The sequence below is a fragment of the Symphodus melops genome (assembly GCF_947650265.1).
Source record: "Symphodus melops genome assembly, chromosome: 8".
NCBI classification, from domain to species: Eukaryota; Metazoa; Chordata; class Actinopteri; order Labriformes; family Labridae; genus Symphodus; species Symphodus melops.
In genome coordinates, this window is record NC_136698.1 from 15,714,876 (window position 1) to 15,727,834 (window position 12,959).

Consider the following 12,959-nt stretch of genomic DNA (forward strand, 5'->3'; position numbering starts at 1 on the left):
ATCAGGTGTTTATAATTTAATTTAAAGAACAGACGTTTATCCAACGACATGTCCTGAGCTTGCAGAAGAATGAAAAACGTACTTAAATCTTCTCCATACAAACAGCTACTGGCAATACAGTTGAACCTACCCTGCTTTGTAAGGGAGATAATAAATAATGATCGCAGCACATTAGCCCATATCAATATTTTGGTTTTACAAGTCCAGACACACATGGTGCACAAAAACTACCTGTTTCTGTTGACTCAGATGTTTTTCAAATCAAGTGCTGTGACTCATTACAGTGACTTAGTAAAGATGTGCTTTACTTCTAGAGGAAGGAACCACTGATAATATCTGAACAACAAACATTGATGCACATGTTTTTTTCGCATATTAAGATGTTTAATTAAATCAACATTGCAAGAGGTCCGGCCTGACCTGGTTTGATCAAACACTTGTCTCTCTCCTTTTCCCTGATACTCTTTAGGTTTCAATAGGAGCAGACTCCTCGGTTGTCATCTGCACCGTTTCCAATTTCAATTCGAATTCACAGAACTTTCCAAATAATAACAATGAAAAAAACAAAACAGTTAATTGAATAAATATTCAAATTGAAGTACCAAAAAAAAACAAAAAACAAAAAAAAAAGCAAGGAACTACACAGGGTTGCTAAACCAGAATTAATGAATACTGCAAGTCCTTAACAAAGTCCTTTCCTTCCCTCTCCAGCCTAATGTGCTTGCTTCATTACTCCATGCGCCCTGCCTGAATGTCTCCAGGATTACGGGGCTGTGTTGGCCAAGGAATGCAGGCTAAAGTAATTCCCTGTTAATTTGCTAACCTGTTCAACAGTGCATACACAGCGCTCTGTAATCCCCTCGACCTTCACAGCCGCAAACACCACCTTCTATAGTAACAGCGCACATGGTTCACGCAGGGCAGGCACCTCACTTCATTCACATTTTCACTGGTATTTATTTAATGCTTGTGGATCAAAGCAAGTAAGAGCCAACTGGTGAAACATGCCGAGCGGTGCATCAGCACTGTGAAACTAAATGTTTACAGGTCAACAGTGACTCTCACCTCGTTAGCTCGGTTTAAATCAATCCTAAACTAACACAGCTACAAAGACACCCACACACACACACACACACACACTGTACGTGTGCGTCCAAATTCAGACGCACCTACATCTGGAGTGCAGTCTCTCAAAACCTCACTGTCTGAGAAGCCGTTCTTCACATTATTGACTTTTTCTAACCCGTGGCGACCAACAATGAGGGAAACATATGGGAGAATATATTGATAATTTTACTACACTAGTAAACAGTCTGCACAGAATATAACCTGAAACATGACCCCACGGATGCAACACAAGGTTTAACAAGACAGAGACTGCAGGGGAGCCGCTGAGAAGAGAAGAGAAGAAACAAAAAGGGAAATCTCAGAGAGAAGATGGCACATTAATGAAACAGCCACACGGCAGTGGGCCGAGCTGGTGGTCACTAACTCATGCAGCGTTGTGGGCAGCTCAATAAATATCTTTGTCTTCGGTGCACATGGTGAAGCATGGCACAGATAAATCACATTTCACACCAGGCTTCAGTTTGGGTCAGATGCAAGTAAACCACGCACTGCACAATTGCTTGCCTTTGTCAGTTTGTGTCCACAATACAATAAACACCCACACACAAATACATACACACACGCATGTCAGCAGTCTGCTGTTTGCACAGGGTAAATGTATGCAACCACCCACATGCCCACACCGAGGGGGTACCACTATGATGTCGTGTGTCACCGAGATGACACCTGCCCTTCCTCAAGGATCAGATGAACATTTAAATAGTCGGCGGCACTGAGAGGGACTCGTCGTCTTTGACAGGCTGTCGGTAGCGTTGTTTTGTTGCAGCTTGTAAACACAGCATTCAAACTGGGCCACGCCTCCAAAAGCGCACATTCAGAGCAACGCTATCGAACGCTAGCAGAGGCTTACCATGCCTGTCCAACATAAAAGAGGCTCTGTGACCGCGGGAGAGGCTGCACTTTGTCTCACTATACGTATAATTGATCATCTTCACCGCGCCAGCCACATCCGTCATATTCACCAGTTTGAATCCCGTCCAGTCGCTGAATTGTAACTCACCTGTGTGCTGTCATTGGATGGGTGAAACATACAAGCTCACTGTTTTTTTCAATGTATTGATCAATTACAGCAAACTTGATATTCACAAAAGATTTAAAGATTTTGTTTGTGAAGTTGATGTTGGAATAATAACTGTCTGTTATGTACGCAGATTTTTAAAAGTAAGTCCTATATAATCAAGTTCATCTGACTGCCCGTCTTAATATTCACCATTGTTGCAATGTATTTATAGTAGGGATGCATTAATTCTCAATATAACATTGATCTGCTCTGTATTTTGGATTTTGCACACAAGCACCGACATGCGTTGTCATTCTCTCCACATTGGCTCCATGCGCTGGTGTGGAACAACATCTTAACGGGAGTGAATATCCAATCACCACTAAAGTTGGAAAAAGCCGACGATACTTGGGTCAGATAATCAGCGGTGCCGGTTTTGTTAATGTCTCCTTTGTTCCCTCAAAAATCAATCCAACAAGTCACATTTAAAAAAACAAAACAATATCCTCGGTCTGTAATAAAAAACAACTAATGCAACATATATCTAACATGAATGTATTTCTAGGGGCAAATTATGCTCTTTGTGTCCTAATGTTAAAAGTGGTTGCAGGGGACAAAAATTGGTTAGCAGAACAAAATATGAGAGAATTTGTAAAAAATAAAAATAAAAACCTCTTCTACACGACAGTGAAACCTAAAAAAAGTTAAGTAACACCTTTAACCCTTTAACGTGCCATCCGTTCAAATGAAAAAACAACCAACTCTACTATCACATAGGCTGAGAAAATCATGGTGTGTGTGTGCGTCTGTGTGTGTGTGTGTGTGTGTGTGTGTGTGTGTGCGTCTGTGTGTGTGTGTGTGTGTGTGTGTGTGTGTGTGTGTCTAATAGAGAGGCTGAACAGAGAGGGGGGAGGAATGTCAAACACCAACAACATTCCACTGCCTCTCCTTGCACCGCCTGCAGCACTTCACATTGTCCTTTTACTTCTTTTGTGTTAACTTTTCTGTTCACAAGTCACCTGCTGGAGTCCATGAAAAACTTGAGAACGAACATCGGAGTAGGGCTGCATCTGTCAACTCTGAGCGAAGAGGCTGAGAAATGTGCGAGATGGAAATCAATTTCACTGTCTTGTCAACCTTGCGCGAAAAGTCAGCAGGCTCTGTCTCATTTCTGAGAGAGTACAGAGGTATTAAAATGTCAGCGACACTTTTACGATGCAAAACACACTTCAAAAGATGTTTAAACAGGGTTTAATCCATCAATGCAGTGAGACTCAGGGAGAAATAAGCATGCATCACTAAATGACAGTGATCAGGACTAGATCATTAAAACAAAGTTTGAAAAGATGTTTTTAAGTGTCCACATGCATGCAAGTTTCATGACTGGAGACGTCCATGAAAAACAAAACAGTGCACACAGACAGACTAACATATGAGCTGTGTGAGCGTCAGAGCTCCGATTTAGTTCTGTTTGTTTTAAACTTCTATGCGAGACAAAAACACTTTCTTCAGAGTACTTTCTCGTCTCCTGCGAGCTGACACAATAATTGTCTGTGGAAACTATGAAGGGCTTTATTGAATGCAAACCAGCCTTTATATGCTATTTTGAAATAGTGTTCATGGTGATAGAAATCTTTGACAAGTGCACAGTGACTGTGTCTGATTTAATGCCTAACAATCTTTCTTCATTCTTTTGAGCATCCTCTGAATGTGCACTTGTTTCCCTGTAGTGTAGTTAAAATAAAAACCCATCATTAATAGTTTTTGTTAAATGTAGTACGCAGGTAGAATCTTGAAAAGGAAACATATTTTTGGTTCCTCATAAAACTCACTAAACCACAAAGATGATGCTGGGTTGTTGTTTTTTTTTTTAAACCCAAAATCCACCCTCCTTTACAGTCAGAGCAGTCTTCATATTGTAGGTGTCCATTTTGAATTCTTTCTTGCTCTCGCTTTTCAACATCTGGGCAGCGATGTGACAGTCAGAAGAAGACTACACTTCCCATCATAACCAGACTAAAGCCCTCTGAATCAGACACAGATCGAGTGGCCTGTTACTGTCATTAATTAAAATGTAGGACAAATAAAAGGCCCAGAAATGTATAGCCTTTTAATAGTAGGCTAGTCATAAAGCAAAATACCACCGAAGAAAGACAATAAAAGTAAGTTTTACAGAGAGACACTCAAACACTATTATACTTTAAATGGCGTTATGTAAACTTTATTATAGGTGACACAAATCACAAGTGTATCTAAATGATCAAGAATAAATCTGTCACAGTGAAACACACGTTAAGTGTATTCGGTGTGTGCATTATTTTTCTATCTCATGGAACATCCTCTTTCCATCTCCACCTTTCGTTTTCACTCTGTGATATCTTTGTCTTTACCGGTAACATGTTCAGTTTCCACACCTTGATAGAAGTCAAACACCACCAAGCAGAGATGCTGCTGCGTCTGCCCCGCGACAAAACGTGACCATGACGAGTTATGAATCATCTGGAAGAACCGTAATGAAGCTTTATCAATAAAAAAAAAAAGAAACTTACCCAAAGACAGTCGGATGAAGCAGAAGACCAGGACTAGTGATTTGCCCGAGGAGAAACCGGGAAAGTGCTCCATATTTTTAGTAAAATCCACATAAGGTCGCCAGTCCCAAAAAGTTGAAGCAGTCAGCTTAGTTCTCAAAAATGTCTCGTTGAAAAATGGGTCACGCGAAATTAAGAGGGAAAGTACCCGGAGTGCCGAAACTACAAGATTTCAGCCATATTTTACGAGTTGTTCCATTAAACCGCTTTCAAATACACATTAATTGATCTTCAATCAGTTAAAGACGGCGATAGGAAAAGTCCTCCACCTCTCCGCTGAGCACTTACTGAAGTCACACTGAGCGTAGACACACATATCCTTCCGCTGAAGTCAGCGCGGATCTATCTGTTGGCTGAAAAGATGGTTAAAAAAAAAAAAAAAAACTTTGTAAAGCTGATATCAAACTGTTGGTTTCTGTTGTCGCGTAAATATCGCATTACTTGTTACGTCTGTTAAACCAAACCTGAACACAACCCACATTTATACTGGAAGTAAAGTTTTCTTTCTCTCTGTCGTTTAGGCGGAGGAATTTTTTTTCTCATTTTTCTACTTCTCGGAGCTTGGTATGACTCAAAATTAACCCGTTCAATGATTTTTTTTTTCTCTCCTCCTGTGTACTACATGTTTTTTCCCTTATACGTCTTTTAACACCCACTCTTTACTTATTTTGTTCTTTTAACTGTTCTTCTGTGCCAGATTATGTGCCCAGGTTTTCCAGTGTTGAGTTTTCAGGCGATACAGGGGCATGTGAAGTTTGACTTTAAAGCCTAATAGACACAAAGGTGGGTGCAGAATGAGTTCAAGGGTGATTTAAAGCCACACATTGAGCATTTCACTTATTCTTTGTATGTATATGTAAAATACCCAAATACCTAATGTTATTTTGAGTGTGCACAATGGAATATGTGGGAGAAATTCAAGACAAGACCTAAAGTCTTTACTTAAGCCTACATAACATGGTCATATGAAGAGTAGGTTACCAAACATAACATACGGTAATTAAAATCACAGTCACCAGAGCTAGGAACACTATTGTTTTACTTACAAGCCTACAAGCCTACAGGCCACCGAGAAGATTGACAATTTAGCCTTCTTGGCTGATTGACAATTATTTGCAAAAAAAATATTACCACAACAAACCTAGTAAGGTTATTTAATGTTCATTCAGCAATGAAATTCTGGTCCTCAAATGTTGAAATCAGCCATTTGGGATTTTTTTTCTTGTCCTTTTAAAAAGTTTTTAAAAGACACAATTATAAGATCACTTTGGAATCAAGAGATCATAAAGATCATTTTCTCTTGTTGCTCAACGTAGGAAATGTATTACACAATAATTGTTGTTTTTTTATTAGTGAACAAATGGTAACTGCTACACTGCCTTTAACTTTCTTCAATCATCCACAGACAGGCAAGCAAGTTTACCAAAACTTTAGAGTAATCCCAAACTAATTATCTGTTATCAGCTGGAATGATCCAGGTGTAAATCACAGGCTCATCACAATAACAAGGCCTCCTCATCCCTGTGATTTGTTTGTCTTTACACCCCGTTAGAGAAACATTGCCAAGCCTCCTGCTGCTGCGACCGGCCCTCTGTCCTCTATTCAACCCTGCTGAAAGGCCTGGAAACGGGGGGAGCAAATTGATCTCTTCAGGGGTCCGTACTGACAAAGCTTTTGTTGCCGTGGCCAATGTCAAACTCTCGCCTTCATGCTTGGTTGGGTGTCAGGTGCTGGCACCACAACAAATGCAGTTCAGTCATTTGGTCAGATGTTGTTTTTGTTGATGTACCACCAAATACATAGTTCCACTGCAACAAATGTTTCTTCTGTTTTCTCCTTAAACAAAAGACGGTCTATCACTATAAATGTATCCACACATTACTATACTTTGACATGTCCTTATTTCATGGCAAAGCCTTGATCATGTGAGCCGATAGTAATGGAATATAAATCACAGCAGAGGATAACTTTGTCTGCAGCTCTGCTTTCCTCATGATGTCACTCCCAGATGTGGGCCTCTATACTTCAGGAAACATGGGGTGAGAAAGGGCGTGGATCTGCCTCATGAGCAGAAAACATTGATTAGTTCCTCTTTGCCACTGTGCTGATGAAAGCCTGCGACCACATGAATGTGAAACAGTCTTAAATAAGAAAAAACAACATTAGAAGACAAAGTTTTGGGAAAGCTAAGTGTCACTGAGGCTTTAAATCCCTGTGAACAACACTTCAATCCATCCACCATCCCAACTTACAATGCTTAAAGTGACAACATTTTCTCAAAAGTTTTTTATTTTTCAAAGCATCTACAAACCTCCCAAAACATACATTCAACGAGGAGCATAAACAGACATAATCCAAATGAGTTATAAGGACTTATTGTCAATTTCTGACAGCCCTCGTGAACAAATTGGACATATAAAGGTATCTTTGCTAATCTTGCCCTTTTACATGTTTAAATAGTGTTTTCTTATTAAGAATCAAATGTGTTACTCACTGTGAATATTTGCTGTGCTACATCAAAGCAGCTTTTATGTAACATATTTTGGATCCACTACAAAAATATGTTGTGTTTTCGTTATACCACAGAGTGTTGATAAAACTTGACTTGGATCAGCGCCATCTCCCTCTGCCATGCTGGTGGGAGACATTGCATTTTATCACTGTTGGGACACTTATTTGGAGCTGATCTGTCAAAGTGACTTGGCTGTCAAGCGAGTAGATTTATACCGCAAAACACGTTCAGGGGTCAGATAGTAATGACTGATTACACTAGAGGGAGTGTGTGTTTGTGTGTGTATTCTTGTGCACTCCCCTGAACCATAAACACACCATCTTCCAGCTTGAAAGCCATGGGAAACCAAATCAGCGCCCGTCATTTAAGTAGTCACATGGCATTTACATTCTGAGATGGCGAGTGTATATATGATTCCTTTCTATAATTAGTAATGGCAGGACCTAATTTATAGTATAAACAGTTGCACAGAACTAAGGCAGATCTTGTTAAGTGATTTCTGGATGTTTTTAAGGCATCAGAAACTTTTAACATCTCATCTTTTTTTGCACTTTTAACCTTACATGCAGCTTTGAATGCTTTACTGATATCAGGTTTTGTTAAGTGTTGGCTTGCAGGCATCTGGTGCTGGGTTCTCTGATGTGACTATGCATGCCCAGCAGTCATTGGGTGTGAAGTGCTGATGCCCCCATGTGCCCTGCTCAAGACTCTTGCACATGTTGTGAAGGAAGCATCGTCTATCTAATATGGACTTTACTGTGTAAGCAGATCTGTGGGACAGGAAGCTAAAGGGGTATTTTTAGGGTTGATTATCACCTTCATTCTTACTGACCTGTTGTGGCTGCTGTAAGAGAATCTTGCCACAGACAGAACATATTTGTTACATGTGCTCTATTCCTCTTAGTAGGCTGAAAGTTTTGTAGATTTAATAATTTAAGTTTTGAATCGTATCAGTAGAGCTGTGAGCTGTGTTGGTTTTGAGTTCTGCTCTGTGTCCCTGATCATGATAACTAGTAAATAATAGGTAAGGGTGCATCACATCAGTTTAGTCTCATGTCTTGTTGACACAACACTAAAGTTTGGCCATACAGCAGGGTCATCGAGATGAGAAATCACATGGTGTCTTATTTACAGTGAAGAGCAGAGTTGATACACTGCTTTATGAGTATTGAATCACAGTATCATCATTTTCCGGTGTGAACTTGAGTTTATATCAGCCATGTGTCAACATCGGGGTAGATAATGCAAGCATAATTCTTAAAAAGCATACAAGTGAGCACTAAACCAATGTAATCATTTACTTGGTTTGACATGGGATCTTTTTTGAAGTGTATAAACATACCCACAAGGTTGTTGTTGCTGCTGTTTTATTATAATACAATGCAGAGTAGCCATAGAGTACATCAAAGTTATTTCACAACATTATCTTTGCATGCTGTTTTTTTCTTTGTCATAGTGCAGTCTATTAATATTCAGTGAAATTGTAATTAGTTGATTAATAGAAGGTCTTTTGTGTGCATGATGGTGTGAGAAGCCATGTGCGTGTGTGTGCGTGTGTGTGTGTGTGTGTGTGTGTGTGTGCGTCATAGCGTTCCTGAGTGGTCAAAGGTGGAGAGTTGGTGAGCGTGAGGACCCGATGTGACCATGCGTGATGTGGGGCAGAGGCCTCAGCCAAGGGGGTCCCTATCTGATGAGGAGAGAAGGGGGAGTTGGCAGAGAGGTGAGGAAACAGGTGATGAAGGAAAGGTGTGAAGTGGATGAAGGAGGAGGCATGTGTGTGCGTTTGACTTCGAACACATCCTGTAAGGTGACCTCGGCTCTTGAACAGGCCAGGTGGACAGGAATGTGCTGTTGTGTGTGGATGGGATCCTCCCTTGAGCGCCCCAGCCTGCCCACCGTCACCCCACACTAGCAAGCTATTTATATTGCACTGTGGGAAAATAACAGCCTGGGCTGTGTCATCTGGAATCTGCAAGGTTTATACTCATCAAGCACACACACATGCAAACACACACCCCCACCACACTTCTCTACTCCTTCAGTAAGAAACTCCTCCAAGACAAATAGAGCATAACATAGCTTACCTTGCATATTAGCCTTGTACACTAGCATTACCACCCATAATGGATGGCTGTGATTTGACTGCAGAGGAGCTCATTAATAACCTAGGCACCCATAGAATATAGTATCTAATGCCTTCAAGACATACTGGAGCACTGACAAAGAAACAGATTTTGAATGTTTTGACAAGATTCTAAATACACAGAGTAAACATGAACAAACACACACACACACAAGGAACAGATGCACTCATGCATGCACAATTGACTTTTGCAGTGTGCAAACATTCCTCATTCCTTTAAAACTGTTGTTCACAAGTCATAAAAGTTTTACTGGCTGTAGCAGAAAGCAACATTTGAGCTCTGAAAATAATAATAATTACAAAAACATGTAAACAATCTGCACTGCAGATTTTCTTTTCGTACTCACAACATTTTTTTCTCTTTCAAAAGAGCAGATGATTGAGAAAATGTGATTTAAAACATTACTGACCAATTTATGGTCACTGTGCTCAGACAATCATTTGGTGATTTCAAATGTAACCCAAAACTATTTTGCAATGAGAACTTGAATGCCTTTCCAGAAGTTGGTCAGATGGACCAATAACTTGAAGAAAACATACAAATCTAATAACCTTCAGATTTGTGGTTATTAACTGTAATATGATTGGTATTGGAGGTTTTAAATTTAGTTCTGAGGGATTTTGTGGGAGATCTTAACTCCCTGACCTATGGCTTACTCCCAACTGGGGTTGCCTTGTTTTTTCTCACATACATTGAGGCAAACACATTGAATTGCAGATGCATGCGTGTGAGCCACTGCGGGAAACAACACCCACAATACTGATGTATACTAATACTGATTCGCTCACTCAGTCATCAGTATGCGGTTGGTCAAACTAATCTGCCATATGTTTGGTTTTGCTGTTTGCTACATAGATGGGATAACGGGAAAATACATAAACAAATACACGTGATTAAAAAAAGCATTGTATGATCGGTAGCTGAACTGCTACCTTATCGTGGTGGGGGAGTTTGAGTACCCGAATGACGCTAGGAACTATGTTGTCGAGGGCTTCATGCCCCCAGCAGATTTTCCCAAGACAAACAGGTCCTAGGTGACAGGTCAGACTAAAAGCAGTTCAAAGAACCCCTATGACGACAACAGCAATAAGGACCGTGACGCCGCTCGGCATGGTGCAACTGGGGCCCCACCCTGGAGCCAGGCCTGGGGTTGTGGCCCGTAGGAGAGCGCCTGGTGGCTTGGCCTTTGCCCGTGGGACCCAGCCAGGCCCAGCCCGAACGGACGACACGGGCCTTTCCTCCTGTGGACCAACCATCCACAGAGGAAACCGTAGGCAGTGTGGATCGGGCAGCAGTCGAAGGCGGGGGCCTCGGCGACCCGATCCCCGGACACGGCTTCTGGTTTTTGGGACATGGAATGTCACCTCACTCGGGGGGAAGGAGCCTGAGCTTGTGTGGGAGGTCGAGAGGTACCGGCTCGCACAGATTGGGCTAGTTTGGTATTTTTCTGTCACAAAGAAGACTACAACAGTTAATCTTGACAAAGTTATTTAATTGGATAAGAGTCATTCTGTAAGGACTGGTAGCAATACACTACAGCAGTGTGACTTTTAATCACGGGTCACTTGACCATAGGTGTTCTGAAGACATATGGTACATTGTTTCCACATAAAAGGCAACTTGAGAAGCAAAAATTAAATGTGTGAGTTTCCTGTTGCATAGTGGTTGGTGCACGCGTGCCCATGTATGGAGACAGTTGTCTTCATGTCTTCAGTTGTCTTTACCACATGTTATTCCCACTCTCCCTCTCCCTGATTTCTAATGCTATCCACTGTCCTAGCTCTAAAAAAAGGTACAAAAAGCCTATAACAAAATCAAATAAAAAACTAATCTTAAAAAGAGAATGAAATGGGTGTTGAGAAATTATATTGAAGAGCAGATTGTTAGCTGCACTTGTGTACAGATATGTTTTTATAGACATTAATTAAAGCTAAATTGTCACAAGATAACCACCAATGGGCGCCAGTATTGCCTTTCAATGGTCAACATTCTATGCATCTACATTTTACTCTCCACGTTTTCCTGCATGCAGCCAAGGCCTGTAGAAACACTAGCTAACAGTACTTGTATAGATTGTCAAACTTGTAACAAAAAGTATACCTGTCAAAAGCCTCTAACTCAAACACACATATTAATCAACGTAAAACAAAGTTAATGTGAAATAGGTTTTCTAGAAAGCAGTCCAGGTTCTTTCAAGCTGCTGAACGAGTTAGCTACGAACTCAATGAATGTTTAAATAAACAAAACATGTATTGTTACTTTTACGTGCTGCTATAGGCAAAGTGTTTTACAGATCAGTATTACTTGCAAGTTTGAGGGGTTTTTTTTTGGAATTATAAGACAGCCTATGACTGATTTACAGTCCTGCTACTGTACAACAGCACTCCCTCCTGTGTGGCATTGCTTTAATAAAGACCTGGTTATTAAAAGTATTACACACTGTCACAAAGAGTCTTAAGGAGCTCAGGATGAATAGAATAAATTCACTTATTTTCTTCTTCAAGGATTTTCTTCTTCTGATTAAATGTTCAGATCGTCTGAAACATTCTGGGGATGGATAGTGGACTTTTTAAAAAAAAACAAAAAAAAAACAGGTTTAGTCTGTTTCAGTGATATTTAGCATTTTTCTATGCTCAGTTCACATTATGTGTGCAAAGCTTGTTTTTCTCTGAATATTTGTGTGTTTAACTCATACGCTAACAGTTATGCAGCGTGTAAAGTGAGCACTCTCCGCATATTTTCAGGGTTAATTGTATCATAAATTCACAAGCCGCTAAAAGACAGGCATGGTTGGAATTCACACTTCAGCCTTCCCTTTCTCACAGGGACAATTTGGCATTGAGTGTGTCTACAATTCATTAAGCAGTATGTGTGTCCTTCTCTGTTAGATATGCCACTATTAATAAACCAACAGTATTGCCTATCTGGATAAAGTGAGCGATAAATGGGGAAACACTGGGAAATTGAAGACAATTTTGATGTAAATATTTACCCAGTGCTTTAAACTGAATTAGTATTAATCAGGGGCATGTACACACCCAGAGCACTCAGTTTGACATGCTTCTATACATACATGTAGCGATAGGGAAAAAAGTGTGACGAAGCGGTACAGAGTGAAGGGCATGTCCAGGCCTGTGGAAAACACTCCACAAGTTCTCCCCCCGTGAGAAGTTCTCCGTTCCCAGGACCCGGTGTGTACGTTTGGGGGGCAATAACTCACCAGGTCTCTTGACTTCCTCTTTTGGCCTTCTGCGTTTTATGACCCTCTCCTCTGCCGTACAGCTGCTGTCTCATCCGCAGCTTCCTTTCACTCTGATTGGATTAGACGGTAGGAAGATGAAGTTAAAGAGACAGGGAAGCAGCTGGGATGAGGTGGGAGGCTTATTTGATATGGGATGGAGAGGGGTTTTTTTTTATCATGGCAATTACTGATGACTGGGATAAAGCAACTAACCTTATTGATGTCCACGTTCCCAGTGGGAAACAAGAAGTCAGATAATCCCATATTGTTTACATATGTTTATATTTGAACAGATACAAACATGAGATGTGGGACTCAGAGGTAAAAAAAAAAAAAAAGAAAGATA

General features: G+C 40.6%; 1 protein-coding gene and 1 long non-coding RNA gene across 3 annotated transcripts in view; one reads left to right on the forward strand and one right to left on the reverse strand.

Moving 5' to 3' along the window:
* The window catches only part of notch2 (notch receptor 2), a 44,636-nt gene extending 39,623 nt beyond the window's left edge, over positions 1-5,013 (reverse strand). For both annotated transcript variants that reach the window (XM_079349523.1, XM_079349522.1), the window contains exon 1: positions 4,678-5,013. In XM_079349523.1, coding sequence (XP_079205649.1) covers positions 4,678-4,750 — 73 coding nt within the window. In that variant the 5' untranslated portion in view covers positions 4,751-5,013. The remainder of the gene's footprint in view (positions 1-4,677) is intronic.
* Positions 5,014-5,145: 132 nt separating this feature from the next.
* Positions 5,146-6,506, forward strand: LOC306827621. The gene is made up of 3 exons (XR_013779650.1): positions 5,146-5,280; positions 5,414-5,499; positions 6,269-6,506. It is a non-coding gene; the product is annotated as an uncharacterized lncRNA (long non-coding RNA).
* The last annotated feature ends 6,453 nt before the right edge of the window (positions 6,507-12,959 follow it).